This window comes from Salarias fasciatus, chromosome 5, assembly GCF_902148845.1.
Source record: "Salarias fasciatus chromosome 5, fSalaFa1.1, whole genome shotgun sequence".
Classification (NCBI taxonomy): Eukaryota; Metazoa; Chordata; class Actinopteri; order Blenniiformes; family Blenniidae; genus Salarias; species Salarias fasciatus.
In genome coordinates, this window is record NC_043749.1 from 568,541 (window position 1) to 592,701 (window position 24,161).

A 24,161-nucleotide genomic window follows, 5' to 3' on the forward strand; every position below is an offset into this window, starting at 1 on the left:
AGCAGGGAAAACAGAGTGGGGAAGATGCTCCATGATCTGGATGTTGCTGTAGCATGTTCACCATACTGGAATCATTCCACCTCTTTGCTGTTTTCAAAGCAGCACTGAAGCTGGCAGCTCAGTGACGGAGAGACAGCAGCTGTGCAACGCAGAGCGTTCTTCCTACCTGTGTGTGTAGGTGGCTCGCTGCTCCTGCTTGCGGCTCTTCATCATGGCCTTGTACTCGCCCACCCGGAGCCGCCGGCCCTCCACGATGCAGGTGCGTTTGGGGCGGGGCTTGTACTTGTAGTCGGGGTATCGCTCCAGGTGCTGCCGGCTCAGCCGCGCCTGCTCCTCGTAGTACGGCTGCTTCTCCTGGTTGGACATGGCCTTCCACTTGGAGCCTGCACACACACCGACAACACCGTCAAACCCGCCGCTCTGAAGCTGCTCTGCTACTCTCTGCTTTCTGCTGGTTTTTTGTCTTTTTGAATTCACTGTTTCGGTGAAGGATGAGCGAGCGGAGGGTGTGTTGAGAAAAGATTGCTGGGCGTGTGCTCACTTTGACGTGAGTCAAGCGGTCACTGCGGAACAATGAGCATGTCAGGTGCAGTGGAAAGTTTTAGGAGGTGACCATTGTCGGCGGCCACAATGGAACTTTGTAATTGCCTAATTGGCGGACGCTGCTCCTCCCAGACAGGTGGGGGATCGTCCGCTACCCAACGTGACGCCAAACACCCATCAGTAACAATCCAGCTGGGCTGAGCTGTGTGAATTGAGCCCAATTTTCATGGGTGTGTGTGTCCGTGTGAACACAGCTCCAGACAACACACAGCAACGTGAGCGAAGGAGACACAGGCCAGAGTGTGACCCACGATTATCAGAGTTTTCTAAAGTCTTCTAAAGGTATTCTGTACCCCCCTCAAAGCCCCCCTGCATCCCCCAGAGGGGTCCCGCCCCACACTTTAAGACCCACTGGGGTACGGGGGCCTCTCACGTGATGCTGTACAAACTTGTGCGTAAGAGTGTGTGTGAGTGTGTTTGTATGACTATTATTTTGTGGTCCTTTCACCAGAGAGCATGCACAGTGTTTGGGATTCGTCCTGCTTTGTAGGGACAAAAATACAAAAAAAATAAAAAAAAACATCTGAAATGTGACGTGCTGGGATTAAAGACAGAGGAGTCAAATCATTCAGTTTCACAAAAAGCCTGATTTCATCATATTTGGGTCGGACCGGTGAAATGTTGGAATTATGTTCTTTAAATACCAACAACTTCACAGATTTGTAAGCTGCAGGGGGGAGAAATGAGTACATCCCATAAATGCTACCATTTATCACACATTCAAATATTTCTGGAGTGAAAAAAACAGACCTTTTGCCGATTTTCACAAATATGTATATATATATATATATATATATATATATATACACATATATGTGTGTATTTTGCTATGATAGAGGCGGCTGGGCGCTCTCACTGCTGGTCTGCTGTTGAACTCAGAGTCTCTGTGTTGAATCATCGCCTCTGCTCTCCAGTCAGACTCGGGAAAAGCTGTTTCTGTTACTGTGTGAAGTGTAAAGCAGAAATCTTTATACTAGTTCTGGAAATGCTGCACAAGCGGTCACCCCTGGTCCAGACGAGTTGTAGGAACCAAATACTGGGAGGTTTATCTTACGAACACATAAATACAGAGTTCTGCAGCGTACCAGGGTTGAGCAGAGGCTGCACATCACAGGTTTAAGGAGGATCGTCTCTTGATTTGAAGGTTCAGACAGCAGATCGGAGGCTGATCTCCTGAGCAGGTTGAGGGAGACCCGGCTGAGGACTCACCGAGGATCTTGCTGATGGAGGAGTTGTGCATGTCGGGGAAGGCCTGCAGGATCCTCCTGCGCTCGTCCTTGGCCCAGACCATGAAGGCGTTCATGGGCCTCTTGATGTGGCCCGAGGACGGCGGGGGGCGGGCCTCAGCGTAGCCGGCCTGGGCCAAGGCGGGCAGAGCACCTGCACGGAAACAGTCAGAGGCCGGGTTTCTATGGAGCACATTACTCACTCAGCGTGTGTGTGTGTGTTTGTGTGTGTTCGTGTGTGTTTTCAAAGGAGTGGCCCCCAATTTACCCATAACTACCCTTAAATTGGTGAATATCTCTCAGACTGCTTATTAATGTTTTAGTCACTCAATTAACATTTTGTTCTCAGCTGAAAACATTCGATTCACACGCATTTGTGATTCACTCCTCCCCACCCAGGTGTTTGATCGAGAAGCGCTCGCCACAAACGGAATGTAAAGGCGTTGTGGGAGCTGCGGCGCAGACGGAGGGACGCCTACCCTCCGAGTCGCTGCTGAGGTGCTCCTCCGTGGACGGCAGGCCGTGGCGGTCCTCGCCTCGCTCGTCCCGGGAAAGCCTCTCGCTGCGAGGCGACTCTTTGTACTCCTGAGGGGAAAAAAACACAGGAGGACCAACAGTGTGAAGCGTGAACGCCGCTTTGCAAACACAAGCCTGACTCCGGACAAAAACATGTACGCCGATGAGGTTAACGTCTCTGTGCCTGAGGTCTTTTTCAGGAAAACATTATTGCTTCATTTACGGAATGTTTCCGTGTAAACGGAAGGATGTGTTTGCATTTGAAACGTTGCCGTGGAAATGAGTCTGCTCCCGTATTCGCACTCCGCCACATGCAGACGGGCTGAATGTGGACCCTCCATGTGTGGCTCACAGTTTCTATTTCAGGCCGGAGACGCGGCACGCCGCCTCGCATCAGCTGCCGCTCCACCGCCGGGCCGTAAAGGCAAAGACGGGAAACCACAACAGCAGCGAGGAGGAAGAATGGTGTTTATTGTGCGAGGGGAGGAAAGGTGAAGGAGACGAGCGGGACTCGGGATTGACTGGACCGTCGTCGGCGCGTCGCTCCACAGCCGCTCCCGGCTGTTAAGGGTTATTTATGTGTCATTCCAGAATGTGAGCGTATTGGCGAAACCGCCGAGGTGCGGCGGGAGAGTCGGAGTGCGAGTGTGGACAAAGAGGGAGGGCAGGTGGCTCCGTCAATGCCACGCTCGGCCCTTTGTGGTATTGTGAGGCTGCGGCAGCTGTTGCTCAGGACCAGCCTGGGACCGACGCTGCTGCCACCTTCAAGAATGAAAACCCGCCACCAAGAATAGAAGAATTATTTTTACAGGAACCAAAACAAAAAAGCGCCTCCCAGGTGGTGCTTTTATTTGTTTTCCATAACAATCGGAACAATTTTTTGGACATTTAATAACGGATAATTTGAGCGTTTGTTGTGTTTTGTTTTCCGGTGCAGCACACGTCTGCAGTTTGGTGAAAAGAGTGTTTGTGTGTGTGAGCAGAGCCAGCTGGGCCATTCGTCCATCAGTCAAACCCTCAGGAGGAGCACGGCAGCCGGTAACTCTACACCGGGCTCCTTTACACCTCGACACATCGGTGGGAGACGCAGACTGACGGGGGAGGCGTCCCCGGATTGGACAGACGGCGTCGTCCCAACACAACTGTCATCAGTTTGACCCGTCTGCTGATTCAATGTCCATTTCTGTCAGCTCCATACCTGCTGTACTGTCCAGCGTCCGTCGGTTTAGCAGCTTCAGACATCTCGTTCACATTCACTCGGGTCCAGATTGCAACATTTTCAAGTGAAAACGGAAAACTACTAGGTCAACTTATCAAAATGTGTTTTGAGTAAATAAAAAAATTTGTAGACGTAAAAGTTAGTCAGCATTCTGCTAAATAGCATCTACTTATTTCTAAATACAGTCTGGGTGATTTCCATTCTCTGAACTGGAATGGCAGGCGCTAGCTCAGCTAGCCGCTAGCACAGTTTGAACGTCCGCTCACCATCTTGCTGGCGGCGTCTCGCTCTCTGTCTCGGCCGCCGCCGTGACTCCGGAGGAGCTGCTGGGCGTCGTGGATGGCCTGAGTGACCACGTCTCCCTCCCCGAGGAAACCTGAAGAGGAGCGAAGGGAGCTCAGGAATCAACAAGAAGACGACGTTACAGTCACCAGAAGGAGTGACCTGATTTTAAAGTACATTCTCTAAATGACAAAAACAATTAGCTGATATGATATTGTCACGAGAATGAAACGTACACGGCCTCCGAGGCTTTTGTGTGACAGCACAAAGGTCTTCTGAAGAAAAACACTGCAGGCGACCGGCTGGCAGTTCATCAGCTTCTTGGCACCGATGTGGGACACACCTCTAATTAATGGTACCGCGCAAAGAAGGTCACGAAAACAGCCATATCAACACTTTAGGTCAAATAGTTACTTAAAGTGGCAGAAGCTCGAAGTTATTCGCTCTGAGCGGTACTTCGCAGGTTAGCATTTAGCCTTTAGCATCCCTGTCCAGTGTATTAACTTCTCTTGCAAGTTAAATTCTTCCTTTGCAGCGAAACTCTGAGAAGTTTGTGACGTTTTGAGAGTAAATTAGTGGCATATAGTGCAGCCCATTTTAATTCCTGTTCCACATGGCTCATCCTCTTAATGGATTATCGTCAGGGACTGTCAGTAAGTTAAATATGTCTGAAGAAATCTTCCAAACAATGCAAAGATAAAATAAGAAAAGCCACTCAGAAGAGAAACAAAGAGATGAGTGTGTGCGTAACTCGGTCGGCCCTAAACCTGAACATGTTTGACATCGGCACACCCAGTAGTGAAACAGAAGATCCTGAAGTGGAGCCAGCATCCGCACCGACGAAAAATACCAGCATCACAGTGATCAGAACGGAGACTTCAAATTAAATTGGCCGACTTTACACACATTAAATGGGGCTCTGTCGGTTACAATATTATTAAATCATTATTAATTCTAATAATTAAAAAAGACAATCAAAAAGTTTAACAGTGACTCCTGTTTAACTATTTAACTTATTCAAAATTTTTTCTATTTTCTAATTTTTATTGAAAGTACAAGATAACGCAAATAAATGTTTCTAAAAATAAATAAAATGTGTTAAAAATGAATTATTTCTCAACATACAGCTCTAGAAAAATATTTTAATCGGCTTAAATTATCAGTGGATTTTTTCAAAAGTTTTTGAAGTTCTCACATTTTACCAGCGTTCCTAATAAAAATGTTTTAATGAAAAATTTGGATGATTTTTGTACAACAAAAACATGTTAATGTGAGTCAAGCATTGACTCAAATATAGACTAAATTCATATTAAATGCGAGCATGCCGTCACATCCATAATATCCTTCATACAATTGTCTCCCGGGATGAAAGCGGCGTCGCGGTTTCTAAATAAAGCGGCCTGAATACACTGTGCGCCGGAGTTTCTTCCACAGTTGGATATTGTGTGCCGCTGTCTGTGGGAGGCCTCCAGCTGTGTGCGGGACTCACTGAGGGCGGGCCTCTGCGGGCTGTGGGGCATCTCTCTGTGGAGGTCCCGGGCTCGGTAGGCGCCCTGCAGGGCCAGCGAGCCCAGCTCCAGGCTCCCGGGGCTGGGCGTCTTCCCCAGCTCCAGCCCCTTGTGCTTGGAGGTCAGGTTCAGGGGCTGACTGGACGACTCCTGGAAGACATGCAGCGCGTGATGAGAGCGGGGCGCGGCCTCTCGCAAACATTCATGCCTAACCACCGAAGGGCGAGGGCGTGCGGGCGTAGGATTTCCCATAAGACACGGCAGCGCTCGGCGTGTCGGAGCACATCTGTCGCACCTCTGCACCATTTATACTGGAGCGCTTTTGTTGAGGATTTATCGTCGACCTTTCTTCCCTTTTGTTTAATTAAACTGCGCTGAGCCGTCCAGGCTTGAGAACCTGCGCTGCAAACACACTTGGCACACACACTCGCAGGTATTCCATTGAACTGAGGGCGCGGCGTCTTCCTGAAGCTTTTCAGCCGAGGAGGGATGCTGTTTGTTTAATTCAAAAGGGATTCACTTTCCCAACATGATAATAGCTGCACATCCAAACCAATGCATGCGCACACTTCACCATTACCTGGAAAAATAAGCTGAGCAAATAAGGCGACACGTACCTGTCGGAAGGAACCACCGCTCCTCTTGACGGGGGTGGGGTGAGCGCTTAGCAGCTGCATGGGGTAGTCCACAGCTGGAGGGGGCGAGAGGGAGAAGACTTTCACCTGCTGCACATCTGTGTCAAACACAGAGACTCCGCCTCGCTGCGTTTCATGTTCCGACAGTTAACAGATCTGTTGACAAAGCTGACACACGAGTTCCCAGGTGCTGGAGACAAAACCACGGCGGATGACTCAACGCAGCCGTCCTGCAGCGGCGGTGCTGCTGCTTGGCTGCTGGGACGAAAGGAGGAGTGGCGCCGGGGACACCGCATGAACCTGCGGTGACACGGCGCCTCCTGATTGGCCCGGTACTTTCACTGCAGGTAGAGATGTGCTGTTGTTCTTAATGTTGACTTGTATAAAATGGTGATCGAGTTGTATTTGACACCTGAGTGGAGGAGCAATTTTCTTCTTGAGAGAACATAACAGAGGTTGTGGCAGATTCTCAGTTAACATGAACTTCGTTTTTCTATAAGCGCCAAATTCAGCATTCTAGATACTTTTACTGTGGAAAAAATCCTATAATCCCACCTGAGCAAGAATAGGAGACACTGTTTGTTTTTGCTGCCAGTATGGAGAGGATCAGTCCAGAACAGAAAATGAACACAGTGTGGGAAAAACCACGATTCGGAGCTCACTCTGGTCCTCCAGGGAAATTCCCCAAAAGACAACGTCCGCTTGATGGCGAGCTCCCATGCAAATGCGCAAACAAATTGAGAAGACCGTGCAGCAGAAGCGAAAGCTTCCCTGCCGGTGAGCATCTTCAAACAGCTTCCCGGGTGCGGATGACCTCCCTCACACTCCGCAGTCCTTCAACATTTTCCACATTCATCAGCGTGAACATTCAGAGGCACTCACACACATTACCAACGCATTTCTTGAAATAAAGGAAAGCAAATGAATGGCCATCCTTAAATTTCGCCCACACTGTTTTAAAGGCTGGCCTTGTGCCTTTTGAGTTTGAAAAGACGAGGAAGACAAGGTCACCCACGAGCGCTGCTTTTAAGACGCGTGAAAGCAGGACCACATAAAGCCGTGGCTTTCTAAGACGTGCCCTCTATAGCCTGCTAACTGTACAAGCATACCTGAGTGAAAGGTACAATCAGCCATATTGTTCCGCTCAAGTATCGCAAATGTCTTTCCACTCTCTGTAAAATAAGAGCGGAGCATAAACATGCTCGAGTTTCCCTTCAAACACACACACCAGTGACGGCTCGGGTATCCGTGCCGACGGAGATATCTTTTCAGCACCAAGTTTCTGGCCTTCAAAACTCCGCAGTCATTGTCTGACAAGCCGAGTGTTCATTCTTCCCTCACAACAGGGAGCGCAAGAATAGGCTTTGAAAGAGCTGACAGAACCCTCAGAGCTGCACAGGCCGGGCGGAGAGAGGCCGGGCAGGGTTATTAAAAGATCACAGCGTTAACCGGAGACGGACCGAACCGCATCCAGAACATCAGCGGACTCTGCAGAGGTCCGCCAGGAACCGGCGACGAGACTTCAGTGTCCAGAACGCTGGACTTACTGTTGCTATGGCAGCTTCCCCAACGTTCTTTAACGTCTCTGATCCACTTTAAAAACCGCGGAAGCAGTTTTCCATGTAAACGCAATGGACTCCCAAAACTCAACGACGGCTCTGCGTTTTCACTTTGAAGTGGTTGCCGTGTCAACGGGCCCTAACCCGCCTTCTGGAACTAAAGCGCCGGGTTCGAACCCCAGCCGGGGAATTTCTGTCCGGAGTTTGCATGTTCTCCTTCTGTGGGTATGTGGAGGTTTCCTCCGGGTGCCAACGTGCTTTCAGACAGTCCAAAAACACACAGTGGTTCCCTGAGCATGACCTTTGACCCCACCAACTCCCCAGAACGCCACACTGCGACCACCTGAAGGGATTGATAGAGGGCGGTTCCTCTGTGCTCGGCGACTCACTGGGCTTGCAGGGGATGGGCTGCAGCGGCAGGGTCATCGGGGGGTCGGAGGTCACCGGGAGAGGCTGGGTGTTGGGGTGGAACGCCGGAATCATCACGTAGGGCATGTTCACCTGCTGGGACAGAGCAGAGGGAGCACGGCGTCCATTACGGCGCCGGGCGGTGGCGGCGGCGGCGGCGGGAGGCGGTGCGGCGCTGACCTGGATCTGCTGCTGCAGCAGGTTGATCTTGTGCTGCTGCTGGATCAGCTGCTGCTGCTGTTTGGCAATCTGGGAAGACAGGACACTGTGGTTAAGGACACAGTTTCGGGTTCGGCTCATGGGCCAGACTGGAAACAAACATCAGACTTCCACAGGTCAGAGGGAATTTCCATAGAACCATCCGGGCATGAAATCCCTGGAACAAAGGTCTGTTTGAAAGTTCCTCTGACTGCTTTGCCTAACCTTCACATAGAGTTAAAGTATAAACCCAGCGAGGCGTCGGAGAGGCGGAGGTGTTTGCATGTTCTCTGCAGTGTGACGGCCGGTACCTGCTCCTGCTGCTGTCGAGCCAGCTCCATCTGCTGCTGCTGCTTCTCCAGCAGCAGGGCGGCCATGTTCCTCTGCTCCGAGTGCGCTCCCAGCAGCTGCTCCCGCAGGCCGCTCAGCTGGTTGATCATCATCAGCAGCTGCAGCTCCTTCTCCGCCAGGGACTCGGGGGTTCCTGCAGGGGGCGTCCGGCACAACGGTCTTCTGTGAGAAACATGAAGCTAGCCCGATCGCACGTTAGCTAAACCGACACGGGAGATTAAAACCGGCACCGGATCCAATGTGGCGCTTCAGAAATAAGCTAACCTTATATAACACCCGCCGGTCGGTGAACCAGACGGTGAAGCTAGACTGACATTTGTGCGGAGCGCCGCTATATGAGCCGGACTTGGATGGAAGAAATGTGCTGCTGGTGTCTGAGAGCTGACCTTTGAGTTGTCCTGCCCCCACTGTGCTTTTATCCAGAAGTTTCTCCTTCCAGTCCGCATTCAGCAGCTTCTCAATGGTCGGCATCACTGCGAACAGACAACAGGAAAAATGTATTCGCTCAGAAAAAAAATAAAAATAAAGAGAGAAAACCCACATCGCACGCCAAACGGCTTTCTCTTCTGCCTTTCTAATGGCATTGATTGAAGGAGACGTCGGCGGGGTCGGAGGCCAGAGGTTGTTTTGTGCATCAGGGAGAAGTTTGGAGTGTTTGAGTGGATCAATATTTGGACGCAGAACAATCCGAGGTCGGACGGCGGAGCGAATTTAAGAGGAATTGAAGGCGAGTAGCGCGGCCGGTGAAAGACTGGAGGGCACGGAGAGTCTTCTGAGCGGCTGGGAGAGAAGCCTTTCACTCGGCGTGCGAGGGATTGAACCACATCAGACAAAAAAAAACACAGAAGAAGAAGAAGAACAGCCAGCCATCTCCCCCTCTGAACTCATCCAGGAACAAAAACAGCACCCGCACTTTCCCCGACGAGCCGTCACTTCTCGGCATCGATCCGCGGCCGCCTGCATTGTTTACCGCTGAATGGCGGCGGAACGCGGTGCACTTAAACACATAAGACAGGGAGTCGTCAGCGTGAGCGCTGTATGGACCGCCGTGTGTGTGAGTAACGCAGAAATACTCCCACAGATGGAAATAAAGACGAGGAATCAACTCCTCACAGAAACACCTGGTCAAGGGGTCAAGGTGAAAATGACCAAAATGGAAGCACTTCGGAGGCAAAAGCTACAGATCAGATCAAGACTCTCGTTCACAAGCTTTCACGTGAAAACGCAAAAAAATCTGCAGCATTTTGGGAAAACAACTTTCTGCCAAGAAGCGGAGGAAATGCAACTTTTCTGTAATAGTTCTTTAGTTTCAGTTATTGAATCATTAGGACAGTTTGAGTAGGAGTGGCTGCTGATGACACACAGCAGAGAAGAATGAGAGATTAGCGCTAAGCTGTTGGTCACGAGAGGCAACGACATGAAAGCCCTGGATCACACCTTATTAGATCATTATTCAGGAAAGATGATGAAAATAGTTTAGAAACTTTTTATTTTTGAAACCAGGCTAACAGAATTTTTAGTTTTCATACATCTGAGTTTAAAAAGTGATTTGTATTTATTAATTTCTGAATTCAACAGAATTGAATATTAGTCATATATATATATATATATATATATATATATATATATATATATATATATACACATACATACACACACACACACATATATATATATATACATATACATACACACACATATATATATATATATATATATATATATATATATATATATATATATATATATATATATATAGCAAGCAAGCAAGGTTCAAAACCACCTCAGTCAATGTTTTGGATTGTATCAGCTACATCAAATGATCTCTATGATTGACCAAAAAGGAGTGTCAAACATAAGGCCCGCGGCTCAAAACCGGCCTGCAAGAGGCTCCAATCTGGCTCCGAGACAATTGTGTCTATTTTACTTATTTAGTTAGTTACTTAGTATTTTACTTTCACTTTTCCAGAGATGAATGAGTTCCCTGAATCGAACTGGTGGAGAGAAAACAGCACTTCGACACACTGACTCCATCAGGCCACTGCACGGACCAATCAAACGATGGTCTGGTTGGTGATGCAGCTACATCCAACGGTTTGAAGACCCTCCCTCTGGGGTTAATAAAGAGTTTCTGTTCTATTTTCCCAGATTGTCAGGTCCAGGGAGGAGTAACTCCAGTTTCTGGTCTGAACAGCGTCACCGGGTCGAACGCCAGTGGAAAACGTGAAAAAGTCAGTGACCTGTGTCGAGTCCTGCTGTACAGAACCGGCCGGTCTGAAGGAACTCTGAGGTTCTGAGTCAAACCTCCAACACTCTGTGACACAAACGGAGCACAGGTGGGACACAAGGAGAACTCGCCTCCAACACCCGACGCACAAAAACAGGCATTAGTCTCTTTTATAGCTCTTGCACAACTGACAACACCGTCCACACTGTTGACCCCACCTTCAACTGCGACCGTTAAGAAAAGGCAGTCAGACAACAGGGTGACAATCTGCAGGCCTAATCCAGAATTAATCCAGAATTCAGACCATGCAAGCATGTAATCTGTCCTGAAGTCATTGAGATGAGTGTAAAGGCTGAACTGCGAGAAGTTGTCAAACTGTTTCAAGAGAACGCAGAAGACGTTTACTGACGTCAATCAAAGATTTTCATCAAGGCTTCTTCCACTAATTGACAATATCTAAAATTAGCTCAAGAAACTTGAGATAAAATGTCAAAATACTGATCGACACCAGTCAAACTCCAGGTGACGCTTTGTGCACATCGACACACGAGGACGACGCGTTCCGTCTGACTGCAGAACACAAGGCAGCAAAGACCGGGGATGGAGAACCGGGACGAACCTTCCTTGAAGTTGGACTGTCCTTCGGATCGGCCGTGCATCCTGACCTCCTTCAGTCCCATGGGGCTTTGCCTGTGAGGCGGCTCTTTACCCGGCGATCCTTCCTGTCAGGACGCAGAAGAGGAAAGAAGCAGGTGAGCTGGAGCGAGGCGGGGAGCCGGCAGAAAGCACCTGCTCCGTCTCCACATACCGATCAGTGACACATCCCACACTGAGACGTCTCGTCACACCTCCACAACCTACCGAGGGCGAGCGGGACAGCGGGGGCGTCAGCTGACGGGCCTCCTGAATCCCCGGCCAATCGCGGGACGGAGACGTCTTGGGAGGCTCGGCGTAGGCGCCGGCTCCGCCCCCTCCGCCGGGCTCCTCCCGCTCCACCTTGACGCCCAGCATGCCGACATCGGCGGTGGAGAGGAGCTGCAGAGCTGGAGGGCTGGGCTCAACCATCCTGCTGCAAGACAAACACCACACAATGGCAGGTGTCATCAGGGCGGGGCGCTCTGGAAGCCTGCCACCGCCACATGCCAATTCCGCCATTGTTTGCTAATGTCACAACTTCACAGATCACAAATCCAATCAAGTTTCAAGATCATCAAATGCGGTGACACTTTACTTGAAGCCCACCTCTATAACGCATTATTAGTACATTTATATAGCATTATAATGGCATTACAGCACTGTGTAACTATATAAACACTCATAAATGATCACAATGCTTTGTAACAATAATCATAACCCACTATAGCATAGGGTTAGGGTTAGACACCAGGTCTGGCCCTAATTGATGTTCTAAAGCATTGTGATCATTTATGAGTGTTTATATAGTTACACGGTGCTATAATGGCATTATAATGCTTTATAAATGTACTTACCACGCGTTACTCAGGTATGCTTCAAGTGAAGTGTTACCCTTCGCTTTTACATTTCCTCATGTTTTGAAAACAAAGTTTCCTGACACACTGAAAACGATGCAGCTTTCACGTTGGGCCACTAGTTGGTGCCGTTTGTGGTTCTTAATGTGATGAAACCACATGAAGGTGTGCAGAGAGCAACACACTGGGCAGTCGCAGAGACAGACCACCAGGGGAAAACTACCAAGAGCTGGAGAATCAGGACTGGGACCGGGACCAGGAGGGGATGGACTCGGACTGGGCCCCAGGTGTGGCTTGGTTGGTAGAGTGGTCGTCTCACGATCGTTGGTTCGATTCCCTATGTGCTGAAGTGTCCTTGAGCAAGACACTGAACCCCGAGCTGCTCCCAGTGGATGGACTGAGCTCAAGCAGTAGACAGGTGTGGTTTTTCCGTGTTGCAGTGACAGCATCTCAGCCGGAGCTCTGTCAGGAAGTTCTGTTTCTGTCAGCAGATTCGGAGCATTTTCAAAAAGTTTCACCTTGGAGGCCATTCTAAAAAATGCAACTGAAGTTTTGCGTTTCACTCGAAAAAGTTGCCACACCCTCAGAAAACATTCTCTACATTTCCACAAAGACAGAAAACGTCACAGAGAAAAAACCAAAGTCATTGAGGCTGATCCGGTGAAACCGGTGAAGCTTCACATTAAAGCGTCCAGAAGTCCGGATGGAGACACGAAGCCGGGAGAAACAGCGCCCACAATGGAAGCTCTGAGGCAATTAAAGACGCACAGTTTAAGGGATTGTCTAAAAACAGTTTAAATCTGGGCCCAAACAAAGACCGACCATTAGAAGTATTTCATCAAACATGTTCCAACAATTAAAAGCCGGGTCCGAACAAAGGTCTGGTGACACACTGTGGTTACAGGAACAAGCTGTCCTGTGATAGGCTGGCTTTACAGCTCAAGTCTTTACAATCAATTACGCCCCATTAGACTCCTTTAGACATGATTATCATTATTATTATCATCATAATTAACGACATTGTAGCTGTTTTTTGAGTGTTGCTAAGCTACTGAGCTAACGTCTCACTACGATCAAGCCCCAGTGCTGTACGTCAGGTCTGGCGTTTAAAAAGTGACCAAAGATAAATGTATCAAGACCCTTGTAAAGACGGAAAGTTAATGTAGAGGAAAACTGCTTCACAACTTTACAAATCCTGGAACAGATCAGTGATGAAATACAAAAATATGAAACTATTTCCACTAAATCCCCACAGCTGGGGCGTCAGTTCGCACGTCAGCGATGCTGGGAGCCACTGACAATTCAAGTTTTTGAAAGAATGGAAAAATGATGCGTTTCCACTTGATGACAACGGTGTGTGTGTGTGTGTGTGTGTGTGTGTGTGTGTGTGTGACGAGTGTCTTCAAGGCTCTGCTTCACTGCAACGACTAAAATCCTCCCGGAGGCCAGGTCAAAGATCAGACGATGGGTGTGGTAAAGTCACAGAGCATGCGTGTGTGTGTGTGTGTGTGTGTGTGTGTGTGTGGCAGCAGATAATGTGGGGGCAGAGGGGAGGGGGAGCGGGGGGAGCAGAGGAAGTGAGGACAGGTTGAGTGAGAGACGCTTGAACCACAGTGAACTTGAACAAATCAACTCGGGCTTGCGTGTGCACGTGCACGTGCACGTGTGTGTGTGTGTGTGTGTGTGTGTGTGTGTGTGTGTGTGTGTGTGTGTGTGTGTGTGTAGCCATGCATGTGTGTTATTTCCCAGCTCTGAGAGCAGGAGGAAAGAAAAACACGGCAGACAGCCGAACAAAACAAACAGAACACACAAGGGCAAAAAGTGCACATATATATAAAGAGGCAGAGAAAAAAAGCCATTGTTGGAGGCGGGGAACAAAGGAAGCCGGGACAATGGAGGGGGGGGGGGGGGGGGGGGGGTGGCTGACAAAAGCCGCCGGCCGCAGGAAACAGGCCGGATAACAATGCCAGCGGAATGTGCCGACCAACTCGGGAACACGGCAAGAAGAGAAAAAAAAGAAAAGAAAAGCGCCACCGTTCTGCGGAAAGCATAATAATGATTAGAACCCCCCCCCCGACTCTCCCTCCACTTCACCCTGCTCTCCCAGCTCACACAGCCACCTGTCTGCCAGGGTCCGAGGCTAAAAGCCGCCTCATGGATCCGCATGCGTTTTGTGTTTACAGTCTGAAACGTGGTGCACAACAAGAAGTGACGGAGCAAAACTCCACACAATGAGCCGCCGAAACAAAGAGTGACTCAACGGCTGGCAGGTCACTCAAGTTAACACACTCCGCTCCATTGTTGGCTCCAAACAATCCCCCGATTGTTCTCTCCTGCTGACTTTTTACACTTAAATCACTTTTAGATTACATTTCGGTGCATCTAACTCAACCTTTCTGCATTCGAGTCCTGCTCTGTTTACATTCTCGGCTGCAGAAGCTTCACATCAAGCCGTGTGATTCAGATCAGGAAGTAAAGTAAATCCAAACCGTTTCAGCGAATTGTTCTGACAACCTGATGAAGTTAGAGCAGAGGGTGCGAGAGACGCACCGATACCGAGTCGGTACTGCTGGAGAGCATGGCTGGACGTCGGCAGAGCGGGGAGGACGAGCCACGTCTTTAATAAGAGGGAGGAGGACAGCTGCTGCAACACGTCTCAGCCGCTCCGTGTGACAACACAAACCGGTTGTATTGAAGCTGCGATGCTCCTGCAGACGTTACTGATCGTCTCTGGACCGTCGGCACCAATACGGTACTTTATTAATTACATTCGCATGTTCAGTGTGAGATTCAGAAGAAATCAGAGCAGATGTCTCATGAATGAGCAACACAATGTCAAATTCCTAATGATGGGAGTGACTCGCCCATCAATACGACCTATATGAGCATGCTGGGTGTCCGCCGCCTCCATTCTCAGCAGCCAAATCACAATCTCCATCAATGCAATGTGCTATTAAGACAAATAAACAAAGGCCTTTGTTGAAAACACCGGAGCTATGAGGGCTTGTGTCTGCAGCCAGAAATCGAGGCGGTGCAGCGATGTGGATACAAAGAAACGGCTGAAACCGGTCGGCTGGGTTCATAAAAGCAGCATCGCGTTACTTTATCTAACTCTTAAAACTCATCTGATCACATCAAGTCATGTCATTTCCTGATGAGACATCAGCCAATCACTCAAACCTTCAAACTGATGGCTTGAAGATGTCAGTCTGAAAGTGAAATGGAATGACAATGAAGCATCATCAGAATGTGATTTAGTTAGTTTTCCTTTTTCAGTTTTCAGTATAATATTCTGAAGGTTCCTTTTGTGACTTCAAGTTGATATCGGTCAAAGCTCTCTGACACAACCTGGAGAGTTTTCCATGACGTCAGGAACGTCAGCCGAGAGGCGACGGGGGATGACGGGGGCTGCTGGAGATTATTTAACAATGAGGATGACTAAAGTAAGATGGAGTCAGTAACGGGGACCAGACAGAGGAGACACTCTGCTGTGTGGCCTGTAGACACCGGAGAGCCCGAGGCTGCTGGAGATGCTTTTACAGCGACTCCAGGTAATTCATGAGCGTACGAATGACACAAGCAGACACCATGGACAGAAATACACCCCGAAGAACGCCGAATACAACGCCAGCTGCCCGCGTGAATGAGAGCGTATTTTAGACCTGTGTGTGTTGGAATCATAAAAATCATAAAACAGACCTGACTTACGGAGCTGATGGAGGGGAAAAGGCCCGGAGCGCGGCACACCCGGCTGGAAGCACTCAGACTCATCTGATGCCACCTGCTCCGCCGCTCTCCGTGAGGATCGTGGGTAAAAGAAACAGATCTGCTGTTTTGCATGATTACAAACACACGTGTCAACTGTGGAAAGCCACAAAAATCTGCGTCGGGACTCGATCAGGTCCGACCGCTACCTTCAGGTCGATGTTTGTTTAGTCAGCTGCAGGGAGGAATGAGGATGGAGGGATGAAGGTGGGGGAGGAGGAGGAGGAGGAGGAGGAGGTGTTGAGCCAGCAGCACAGCGGTGGCCGACCGAGCCGGCGAGGGGTTGATTGTGCGACATGCCGACCTCGGTCCCACGCTGGAAGTTATTCCTGGGTCCTCCCCCCTCCTCCCCCCTCGCTCCACTGAGAACCACAGAGCTGCCACAGGTGGCTTTCACACGCCTCCACACACACACACACACACACACACACACACACACACACACACACAGTGTGCTGCCCTGTGCAGAGGTATGCTCAGAATCTCAGCGACCTACAGAGGAATGCACGTCAAGGTGCGCTCTTTGTTCTTTTGCAAACAATGCCTTCTGCGTCTCGGCCAAGACAATAAGGAAGCCGTCAAGGCCGACGCTTCCCGCAAACGCCGCGCCGCCCCGCGGCCCACCGCCTCCACGCGGAGGCCCCGGGGAGCCCGGCGGAGGCCCGTCTGCAGCCCGCCCGCGGGGCCGCTCGGCTTTACGGGCGCTCGCCACATGCTGCGAAAAGCATGGCATTAAGAAAACCACCTCAGAGCAGCTGCTGAGCCAAACAAAGCACCGCCAAGCCGCCCAGATCCTCCATTAGAGCCCATCACGTTCGCTTTACCAAGTACACAACCAGGCAAATTACTGCCTGCAGAGGAGAGAGGAGAAATACACTCAAACTGGATTTATGTTGAGGGTTTTCTTTAGTTTTAATGTTAATTCAATTTTATTTCTCATGACAAACACAACACAGAGAAAAACTCAATAATTCAACATGAACAAGCAGAAGGATCAATGTGGTGAAGCAGGAGACCGATCCTGTGGACGGATTCAAACCCTGATTCAGGTCGGGGGTAATGATGGGTGAAAAGTCAAAGACGTGAACATCATCTGGTAAAGTGCATTGATGGATCGCCAATAAAAATCAAAGGAAGATTCTTATTGGAGTATTTGATGGGATGTATTTCGGGTTTTCTTCTGGAAAGGTGAGAGTTCTGCTGCTGTGGTTGAAGGACGGCGGCGGTCTCTGCCCTCAGATGAGAGTTCAACCCTCTCCTTTGAGCAGCGTCAACACTGAAACCGTACACTTCCCACGACACAAGAATCACTTCACACAAAACCTTCAGTTACCCAACAAGTTGTAACACGTAAAACCTAACATTTCCCCTCCGGAGGATTGGCAACGCTAATCCCTCCTGTTGTTCTCTCTTCTTCCTTTGTTCCTTCATTCTTTCACCAACTGCTTCTTCAGAGTCGTTTTATTTTTTCCACCCGGCCCCCCCCTCCTCCCCTCCCGACAGGAGCAGCTTGTTGGGTTTATATCGTCCTTGTCGCTTTCCAACTCGCGCCCGAGGCGGAGTAGCAGCGAGAGCACAATAGACAGACAGAGAGGCTGCCAGGCGCCCGGCGCAGCCGTGGAGAGTGTTAGACATCTAAAGAGGATCGCTGCTCCGTGGTAAACAAATAAAGACGTTCTCACTGTCGGCCCTGAGACTGACAGCTGTAATGGCAGAAGGTTCCCCGCAGGAACGCAACTAAAAAGACGCAGAGCCCACAGACGAGGCTCCGGCGGCCGGCCGCAGCGCCGCCATCTATCAAAACAGCATCGCTCACACACATCCTTGCATGTTTCGCACTCCGCCGGGGAATTTTCACTCTCGCATTGTTCCGAGTGGCGGCGGCGGCGGCGGCGGCGTCTGGCGGCGGGGCTCTCGCAGCAAGTTTCCAACCTGCTGTGCGGTCGTGTTAAGACAAGTGTGAATCGATGTGTAAACAAACGTTTGGGGGAACGGCTCGCAGTCGGCCATGTTTGCTCGGGGATGATAAAACGATCCGGTGTACGGCCGCCGCGTCCGCAGGGCCGGGCTGGCGGCTCGTCACGGGACCCAGCTTCACGCCACGAGCATCCACACAAAACTGAACCACAAACACTGCGGTTCACATGTCCGGCCACTAGTTGGCGCTGCGACACTTTAATCCAGCGAGCCGCGATGGGAGCAGCTCGCTGGAAACTTTCCAGCTCCTTTAAATCGTCTGTGGCGTCGATCTGCTCAGAAACTGACGCTCATGAGAAACAAAATCACCACGTATGCAGATGATACTGTGGTGAATGGAAACTGCACTGTTCTCTTTTTTCACTTTATCAACATTTTTTCAACAGAGACTCAATCCTATAGTGTTGATCAACTCGCAGCTTTCACACAGAGATGAAGCGCTTCGAAGGAGTTCTCAGTGTCTCCGCACGCCGTCACCACAACAGAGAAAAGCCAAATGAAAGCTTTATGTTTCCAGTTGAAGATGTGTAAATGTGAGTGAAAACATCTCAAAAACTCAAGAAGATAGAAATCCACCTGTGACTCATCTGATTTACCTTCCTCTGAAACCAAACCAGAGATTAAAGTTCCACCAGATGGAAAGAAACCTTTCAGAATAAAAGACCTTCAACACTTCATGAGAGCAAAACTGTACCCAAGACCAAACAGTCACAAATTACCGTGGCTAATTTCTATTCATTTGTTGTAAATTCTGTTGGAAAACTGGAAAACTGAACAGCAACCGAGTTGTTTAGTGCTGACAGACAATATTTTATCTTGATCGCAATACGGCTCACAATCAGTGGTGGGCCGTCAGGGCCTGCAAAGCCTTCTCTGCTGGCCTAAAAGGTATCTGAATTACAGACTGATGTAAATTATATTTTGTCCATGAATACTTATTAAATGATTCCAAACGGTATGTTCCAGTTCCTTTCATAGTTTTCCCGTGGTTGCGCTGCTTCCAGACATGTTTTTTTTCATATTAAATCATTTAACCAATCAGTTTTCAGGCATCATCTGTTGCTAGGGTAAAAGAAATCTGCCCGAGGCCTTCGCTATCCGTTCTGATAGCCCAGTAAAGTAAAGTGAAGCGTCAAGCAGACAGTTGCTTCAACCAATCAGATTTTGAGTTGGCGACTCAGCGCCTTCTAGCTAGCTACACTAACAGCAGATCCAGGCCTTCTGATTTACATTCACCAAGAGATACAGCAGGTGGCGGTATGCACCTAAGTTGTTGGTCACCTACCGCAATTATTCCAAAGAAGAAGAAGCAGAAGCAGAAGAAGACCTGAAGAGAATTAAAACTTACGCTAGAAATACCAAAGGGCAGCTGGACTTTCAGCCCTGGCTTTGATGGCAATGGAGAAGGATCAGCTGATTGAACTGAAACTCACGGATAATCTATGTGACAGAGTAAATGAACTCTTTTTGAGGAAGGAAAGGAGGATGGATTTTGTTTACAAATAATCGGGATTTTGGTGAGTAAAATGTTCCTCTTTTCCTAAATAATATTGCTGTTTTATTAAGTTGATGCTCATTGTATGTGCACAGATGTAGTAGGAGACTTGTGCTCTTCAGCAAAGGCATTTATTCTGGCTGCACAGGTATCTATCTGCTGTGCAGCAACTCTTTATATGCATGTCTGTTTAATAAGATATTTTTTTATAGACATAAAATAGTTATTGAGAGGTGGATTGGTTCAGGCGAATCTGTTCTGAAGGCCTTAGTGTGAAATGCACGGTCCGCCACTGCTCACAATGAATAATCACATTTACAACAGTTTGCTGTAGAGCAGCATTATCATAGTATCATTATTGTTTGAGGGGTTTCTTTTTGTTCAGGACCTTTGGATTATATTTGAATTAAGGCTGCATAATGTTAGATTAGGCAGCAGGTTTGATGTGAAGTTGAAATCACGAAGTGAAATACGACCTGCTGTCAGCGGCACTTCTGACTGGTCAAACGGTGGCATTCACCGTTTGAAGGGGAAATCACAGTTTAGTCAGTGGATGCTGTGTTACCATTTCACTTGTGTCTGTTGTGTTTCACTGACATTAAATGCCGTCAGAATTCTTCAGATCTCAAGAGGAGATTTTCAAAGCTAAAATTTCAAAAATAGAATATATGAAAACTTTAAAGCAGGAGTCAAACTTCCCTGCACAGGTTAGAAAAGCTTTATTTTTCGTGTCTTCGGTGATCGCCGTGCGCTCACGTATGCAGATGATGGTATGATAAATATAATAAGAAAGAAATCCTGATGCTTTCCGCACAACCCGACTCAGGGCGCAGTGCTCGAGCTCCCGTCCCTGCCGACGACCCACCGCGTAAATAAACCACTCCTCCCTCCTCCTCTGCTCTCACAACGAGCCCCTTCAAAAAACCCGCCGTTCGTTTGCATGACGAGCAGGTGACTCAGAAGATCCGACGTCAGACAGGTGAGAGGGTGCTCTGGTAAAATGAAATAATATAATGTTTCTGTTCTTTCTGCTAACAGTTAAACCATATGACTGAATGTTCCTTTTGTTCTAACAGTTAGCTTCATGGTACTTTTTTTTTTAATAACTCACAAGACTCATTGTTTTGAGATCCAGGCCTGGGAAATCTTCTGATAAGATGTCCAGTTTTTGCAGAGGTGTGGATAATAATGACTGCATTGTCTTCCAAGGTTGTTTTCCTCTAAACTGCCCAAGCCCTTGTTTTCTTCATAATTTCCTCATAATTCATGACAGAGCATGCAAACGTCACTCCAATAATTCCCCTAATACTCCTCCTTCACTCCTACAAGTCCTCCATATCCAAATGCTCCATGGAAGCTATACGTTGGCTTGAACTGCCTCAAACCAGCCTCAACGCTGTGTTACCCCCAACAACCTTGAAGGTTCCAGTGCGCCCAGATGGCGCAATGAACGAAAAAATTAATTCAAAGCAAATTAACAAGGAGGGCAATGCAATAAACCTGCATTTTAATGTTAGAAATACAGCAAAAATTGAAAATATTTCAGACCAAACATTGATTTTTCTTAACAAATTTCTTAAGCATAGCTGACACAACACAGAGCTGAGTTGAGATATCAGTGACGCTGCCATGCATGTCAGCTTACTAGCATTATCCTCAAAAACATGCCGTTTAATAACTGAACCATTCAAAATGCTACTGCTTTATTTCACTTTACACTTTGCACTAGATGCTTCCATTAGAATTGTCTTAAAGTTGACATTGCACTCATTTTCTGGAGCTTCTGTATAATTATGGATGTTGACATTTTGCTCCATTTTAAAGTTAGATTTTCGAGGTTATGATGGTGATATTTTGCTGGTCCAGCCCACTGGAGATGAGATGGGGCTGAATATGGCCCCTGAACTAAAACATTTTTCTCTCCCCTGATCCTGATTTACACCAAAGGTTTGTTCACCGAGTTTCATCCTGCAGCGTCTGTCTGCTTCTACTTTTATTCTAACTCACCGACTTGAAGAAAAGTTCAAAAGCAGCTTCTTCTTCTTTTCTTTCTAAATACATCTCAAGGATCTTTCCACTGAACACTTGCAGCAAACACTTAAGATCACACTAACAGATGAGGTCTGAGAAGTGCCAGTGTGGGTTTTTTTGGTCTCGCACTTTTTATATATATATATATATGTATATATATAAATATATTTGTTGTCACTGCTTTTCTTCTCAATATTGGAGAGGATGGTGAGATACACACTCACACACACAAACACACACACACACGGAGCTCTTGAACAAAGCTCCCTTGCAGTCCTGACTGGGCCTCATTAGAGAATGAGCTCTCAGGACCGGAGACACAAAAGCCTCGCTCTCTTCTCCTTTCCTTCCTCTCTTCCTCTGTTCTCGTGGCCTTTTGATGTCAAGGGGACTGAACCGCCGTGCACAGTCCGGAGAATAAGCTCATCAAGAATACACATGCAGTTTTTACCCCCTTTCTTTCCGTGTGTGTGTGTGAGAGTTCCCGGCCCTGATAAGGTGCTGTTGTTCTGCGGTCAGTTCATCACACAAAGAGCAGTGTTGGGAACTCCAGCACAGCGATGGACTGATAGAGACATCACAAAGACGACATTTTTACTCCCGTCTTCCTGTCGGACTTTGGAGGATCCCTCCCCAGTCCCACCCTGGAGGGGGGGGGGGGGGCTCCACCCACTCTGAACACACACACACACAGATTCAAGCAATACCCTGGTGCACAAAGTGAAGGTACGACACTGTTCCACACGCTGCCGGACTCCTGGAAACAAACCGGTTTCAGTCAATTCAGTAAAGCTCGCCTGGTTTCGTCTCTTCGTTTACGTTAAGAAAACACTTTTTATCCAATGTTTTTTTAAAAGCATGTAACAACTTTTCAGCAAAACAAAGTAGACACTGCTAGTTTTTCTGACTTGAGATCATCTGTGCAGCTCACTGAATGTAGACTAACGTTTACTAGACCATCATCTGCGTACAGGGAGAAGGTGATGAAGGGAGCGTCACTTTTATATCACTGATGTTCCCGCGGTTGTCACACGCACACAGCACCAACTAATGGCTGACCTGACACTGAAAATAAAAACCTGTTTCAGTCAGTCGTGTAAAGTGAAACTGATTTGTGACTTTCAGTTAAAAAGGTTTCAGCTGTTATTTCCTAGATTATTTATAAAACTAGTCCAAATCAGGCTGATCAACAAGATCACCCGAGACATCAGCTGCATTCTTACCCATATAAATTTAATTTTCCCTCTTAGATACTGAATTTTGAAATTCTCTCATTAAACTAATCAGTCTCCACTCTGGGAGTTTATTGTTTCTATTGAAATTCATTGATTTTTATTTTGAGATGATTGATATTCTGAGTTATCTTGTTTTCACAGCTCAAATAGGTAAAGTTAAAAATAAAGTTTTTTTTTTGTTGTTTTTTTTGGTTCTGTATTAAATTGATTGTAGTGAAATATGAGCTCATACTAAGGTTCTGACATTTTTTACAGTGCATCACAAAAAATAATATTCCAATATTTTAGAGCAGTGGTCTGTAAACAAAAATATTTTCACGATTTTCCACTCAATACATTTTCTGGAGCTTCAAAGGGTGTTTATTATCTAAAATGATAAAAAGAAAACTTTAAATTAATTTAGAAATACTTCATTTCTAGCTTCTGCAGTGAATTTTTTTAACAGATTTTTTTATTTTTTCCCCAGGCATTTTTGACAATTTTAGCTGTTGGAACTATTTACTATTTGTGTGTCCGGTTTGTTTTAATTTTATTCGCAATTTTTAAAGGGTTTTTTTTTTTTTTTTTGCCATTTACTTAAATTTTTTTCTTTTCTCATTATTTTCAATTGTTTTTGCCCTCAAATAAAGTCATTTCCCACCTAAAGGACAAAAATAAATTAATAAATAAATAATTGGAGCAATGTTTGTCTCCCTGAAGTTCTGTCAGTAAAATTGAACGGCAGAGTCAGAGTTTCGATGAAAATGTGTTTTTCCTCTAGTGGGAGCTGGGATAACTATTCAAAAGGGTTCATTTTCAAACGTGTCTTTAAAGACACATCCTGCTACTGTCGAATGTTCACACGTGAGAGAACTCACTGATGGACCGAACACATGTAGAAAATACGCTTCTGAATGTCAGGAGCCAGAAAATCCACCGCTGTCCTATGAGCCAATAGCTTTTTAAAGAAAACGCCACGTCATGCATTTCACTAGTTTCGGCAGGTTAAACGGAATTCTCAAAATGTGCTTGTGCTGAACTTTACTGCCATATATACTGCCTCATAGACTAAAATACCCTTCAAAGGGTCGAACTGTATGAGAAAAGTCACCAAAACCACAAATTATCATAATGAGCCAGGTTCTTATCATACATTCAAACTGACCATGAGTTAATAACACGACTCAATCGGCAGTAAGCAGCCAGATGTGGCTCCTCAGCTCCTCTGCACCGACTCCATGAAACTTTCAGATCAATTAGCATTTTGATAACTTTTTATTTTATTTGCATCTGACACTGATTTTCACTTTGTTAATTTACAGGCTGAAAAAACCTAAATAAAGTTAAACAGCAAGAACAGCTGCAACTGCGAAAAAAAATAAGCTAAAACAGCTGAAATAATAATGAGAAAAAAAAGTGACATTAGCTACATTTGTACCAGTGACACTTTATGAACA

The 24,161-nt window shown here is 47.3% G+C and overlaps 1 protein-coding gene across 4 annotated transcripts in view; it reads right to left on the bottom strand.

The window, feature by feature from the left end:
• Positions 1-24,161, bottom strand: part of sox13 (SRY-box transcription factor 13) — a 45,810-nt gene that overhangs the window by 400 nt on the left and 21,249 nt on the right. For 3 of the 4 annotated variants that reach the window (XM_030091925.1, XM_030091923.1, XM_030091924.1), the window contains 12 exons: positions 11,594-11,801; positions 11,352-11,454; positions 8,892-8,978; positions 8,466-8,638; positions 8,137-8,205; positions 7,938-8,052; positions 5,972-6,045; positions 5,336-5,504; positions 3,831-3,940; positions 2,309-2,414; positions 1,813-1,983; positions 167-383 (listed from right to left, as the gene is read on the bottom strand). In XM_030091925.1, coding sequence (XP_029947785.1) covers positions 167-383; positions 1,813-1,983; positions 2,309-2,414; positions 3,831-3,940; positions 5,336-5,504; positions 5,972-6,045; positions 7,938-8,052; positions 8,137-8,205; positions 8,466-8,638; positions 8,892-8,978; positions 11,352-11,454; positions 11,594-11,797 — 1,598 coding nt within the window. In that variant the 5' untranslated portion in view covers positions 11,798-11,801. The remainder of the gene's footprint in view (positions 1-166; positions 384-1,812; positions 1,984-2,308; positions 2,415-3,830; positions 3,941-5,335; positions 5,505-5,971; positions 6,046-7,937; positions 8,053-8,136; positions 8,206-8,465; positions 8,639-8,891; positions 8,979-11,351; positions 11,455-11,593; positions 11,802-24,161) is intronic. The other variant, XM_030091926.1, reaches the window with a different exon arrangement.